The 3948-nt window shown below is 34.6% G+C and overlaps 1 protein-coding gene across 1 annotated transcript; it reads left to right on the forward strand.

Moving 5' to 3' along the window:
• Positions 1-1804: 1804 nt before the first annotated feature.
• LOC110266345 (uncharacterized) lies at positions 1805-3596 on the forward strand. The gene is made up of 4 exons (XM_088502894.1): positions 1805-1885; positions 2014-2106; positions 2392-2760; positions 3555-3596. The coding sequence occupies exons 1-4, from the start codon at positions 1805-1807 to the stop codon at positions 3594-3596; spliced, it is 585 nt and encodes a 194-aa protein (XP_088359020.1).
• The last annotated feature ends 352 nt before the right edge of the window (positions 3597-3948 follow it).

Consider the following 3948-nt stretch of genomic DNA (forward strand, 5'->3'; position numbering starts at 1 on the left):
TGAAGCCAAAGTAACCTACTATGGTAGAATAGTTGATATGTTTGAATTAGATTATTATGGCCAATTTAAGGTATTCCTGTTTAAGTGTGAGTGGTATACAGTTGCAAAAGATAACTTTGGTCTCTCATATGTGTATTTCAGTAAGAAATGCTACCAAGAAGAACCATTTGTGCTAGCATCCCAAGTAAACCAATGCTTTTATGTGCAAGACCCATATGTGAGTGACAAACACTATGTTATGAAAACAATTCCAAGAGATTTATTTAGGATAAGTGATGACCTTGAGCCTGATTCCCCCATAATATATGCAAGGGAACCATGTGAACTCGAAGTGATTCCCAGTCTTCCAAATGATAATGGCGAAGTTGATCTAGTGAGAAATGATCTACGAGCAACCATTATAGATGTGGCTCCAAATATGTTTGCCAAACAACGTGGTGAGGAAGATGAGGAAAGTGAATACGAGTACATGGAGGACTCTGATTCTGAAACATCTTGACATGTTTTCATGTGATGCTGTTTTGGTAGAATTCTAAATGTCTCATTTGTTTTAGTTATTTTGCTTATTTAATTACTCGCTTATGTTGATTATGTCCATTTAATTATTCATAAAATAACATTTTTTTCATTGCAACTCTTTTGTGTATGCAGAATGGAGAAAAGAGAGATCGCTAAAAGAAAATGGATAAGTACCTTAGCACAAAAAATGAAAGAAAAAAGTCCCAAAAAAAAATAATTTCTTTGAGGTTACACAAGTGAGGTCAAGTGCTGAATTGCTACAACAATACAATATTAAAAGAGAAAAGATCATGGCTGAAAATAAGAAGGCTAGCTTCCAAGCTCAAGACCCAAAAGATCAAACAAGAAACCAACCCATCACAATCGTGGAAGATGCCATTGAAGAGCAAGCTAGGACTCCAAAGAAGAAAAAGAAGGTGTAACCAATGTCACTTTTTCAAGAATGTGAACATAATGGGAACGGGACAATGTCTCAAGCTGAAAAGACCTCCAAAACTGGGAATCAGAGGACTGTTGAAGCTGATACAATGGAACAAAATGATTTAAGTTCTGATGATGAGGGAGAAGATACAAGCGAGCTAACTGCAAGTTCAACAAAAAAAGGAATGAGTCTTGACATGTATTTTAAGGTACATGGGATAAATTTGGAAGATGAAGAAGATGATGAAGATGAGGAAGATGAGCTTGATGATACTGCAAATGATGAGGGTAATGGAGGACAAGCTAGTAATGAAGGTGCTTTTCTTGTTTTACCTTATTGTCAAAATATAGCTTGTATTACTTCTAAGTTGATTTGAGTTTAAAATTCTATTATTTTAATCAGACTTAGGCACAATAAAGAAGAAAACTTGTGGAAAGACTGTGCAAAAAGCTTCATGCCACTGATTTTAATGATCGACGGGAGGTGGAATTTTTTGGAGGGCAGCCTATAGGTCCAACCAAGGAGGTTGTATCTAACCTCAACCAACTCTTGGGCACAACAGTTAGAAATCCTCGTTTTATGACTTTGCTATATACTAGTTGGCATGGTGTGCCTAAAAACCTCAAAGAGGACATGTGGGAGTATGCCAATGTATGTAAGAATTATAGATAATTTTGTTAAGATTTATTTGTTACATTATTTATGCTAACCTTTGACATTCTAATTTGTTATCTTGTTTAGCAAAAATTCATTCTTCCAATAACTTCAAAGCCGTGGGTAATGAACGGATTTTGTCGTGCATGGAAAAAATACAAAGGCGAAATAAAAAAGGAACATTTCTTGAAGTACAACACAAAGAAAGAAATGATAAAGAACCGACCGTTAGAGATCCCTGAGGTTCAATTTTGCAAACTAATTCGGTATTGGAGTCTTCCGACTGTTAAGGTAATATTGTCTTTTAGTTCTTTATGTGATTAAACTTGGTGTTTTGGAAAAAGGTAGTGTGATTTTGAAAAAATAAGAAAACATGTTTATTAAGAATAATAACATCTCTTTTTCATGTTTATATTTAGGTTGTGTCTACCAAGAATGCTAAAAATAGGTCAAAGCAAACATGTCCTCACCGGATGGGTTCGACAAATTTTGGAATAGTGCGCAAGCAGCTGGTAATATAACTTATTTTTTTGTGATTTCTCATTTATATTCAGGTTGTAGTTTTCTAGTTAGCATGCTTCATGTAAATTTTTCTATATGTACTCTAGCGCGACTCTAAAGAGAACAGTGAAGAACCATTAAGAGTTGAAGTTTTCATAGCAACTCGCACAAGTAAAAAAGGAAAAGAAATTGATGCTAAAACACAAAGCACAATTGTGAGTTGTTTGTATTTGTATTTAGATTTGTACAATATTAATTCTATAGTGATTTCTATTAATATTGAGTTAATACGGCAGGCTGAACTTCAAACCCGCATAGAGGCAGGGGAAAATGATGAGGATGCATTTGTAGGAATGTTAGGAAAGGACCAACCAGGTCGAGTTCGTTGTTTTGGGGCTTCGATTACAAAAAGCTCTCTTAAAAAGGATGACGCGATTCGACAAGTCAAGGTTGAACACAACAACAAGGTTGAATCATTAGAGAAGAAGATGGACGGTGTATGTAGTTTATTAAAGGTATTGGTGCACCAAGTCAACCCTGGAATGAGTGAGGAAGAGGTAGCAGCCTTAGTACAAGCTGCCCAAAATTCTCCTTTGGATGCCTCAAGTAGCAGACCGAGAAATACTCCTCGCTCCTCCGAATCAACTCATATTCCACCCAAAGATGTAAGTCACTATCTTTGGATATTCGATATATTTCCATTTAAAGTAGTTGACTTATTGTTGTTGTTGATTTTGGACATTTGATAGTGAGATAAAAGATTCTAAATGGTGCTAATGGTGTTGAATTGGAATCTGAATTCAAAGTTGTTGACTTTTTAGTTGTGTTTTGTTTTGTATCTAGTGTGGCATTGAATCTCAATTTTGGAAAACACGAGAAATCTTTGAAGATTTTCACTTTTTCCTAATCAAATTGGAAAAAGGAAAAGAAAAGAAACCATAATTGAATTTTAATGTTTTTGTTTGTTTTGATTTTTGCAGACTCCAGAAGGAATTAATGGCTCTCATGGTTTATCTCATTTTGCTTGATTTATTTATTGGGGATCGGTTATAGAATTGATCCATATGCAATTTGTATTGATTCTCCAGTTGCTAGTATAAATTGTGCATGCATGTGACTGCAGGTGCAGTATAGGGCTACAAGAATGGTTAATTTGGTTGTGAAATATATTAGGAGTTAGGGTGATACATGCCATTGTTGAGAAACATGTGACTGTTGCAGAAAAAAAAAAGGGAGGGGAGGGGGGCAGTTTGATTGTTAGCTTCCTAGCTATATCAGTACCCTTTCCCTTTTTTGAAAGCTTTAAGAACAAAAAAAGTATACTGGCTTTCAATGAAAGAAAAGCCTTTGCTGGTTACAATTATTGTACAACTATAACATTCATTTGTTGATAATATATGTCTCCATTTTTTGGTTTGGTATAAGATGCACTAACACAACAATATTTAAAATTATGCAGGGAAGTGCTGAAAACAGTTTTGCTCACAATGATGATCAGTAATCATGAAGTTTTATATTTTGTAATGAAGTGTAAAGGAAGTAGATAATGTAACCCATGTTGGAATTGTAATTCATGTATTAGGAAACTGCTAGTGGACGAGACTTTGATTTTTGGTATTTTGTTAGAGTATAACTAACATGTGATCAAACACTTTTTCTGTGACAAGTTTATGAAGGAAGGATTTGTTGATTTAAAATTAGTAGTCATCTTTCAAATTTTAAAATTATCTATGATTTTGTAAGGTTTAAAAAAAGTAGTGCCAATAGGTACGGAACTATTTTACAGCCACGCTTTAAAAGGGTGGCCATATTGTACAACAGCAATCAATAGCCACGCTTTATAAGCGTTACTG

Source organism: Arachis ipaensis, chromosome B1 (genome assembly GCF_059453495.1).
Source record: "Arachis ipaensis isolate K30076 ecotype BB chromosome B1, ASM5945349v1, whole genome shotgun sequence".
Lineage (NCBI taxonomy): Eukaryota > Viridiplantae > Streptophyta > Magnoliopsida > Fabales > Fabaceae > Arachis > Arachis ipaensis.

Excerpts from the sequence above, each read along its gene's own strand:
- LOC110266345 (XM_088502894.1), top strand. The coding sequence starts at position 1,805 with ATGATAAAGAACCGACCGTTAGAGATCCCTGAGGTTCAATTTTGCAAA. Across the intron at positions 1,886-2,013 it reads GGAGTCTTCCGACTGTTAAG|GTTGTGTCTACCAAGAATGC; the intron begins GTAATATTGTCT and ends GTTTATATTTAG. Across the intron at positions 2,107-2,391 it reads GAATAGTGCGCAAGCAGCTG|GCTGAACTTCAAACCCGCAT; the intron begins GTAATATAACTT and ends TTAATACGGCAG.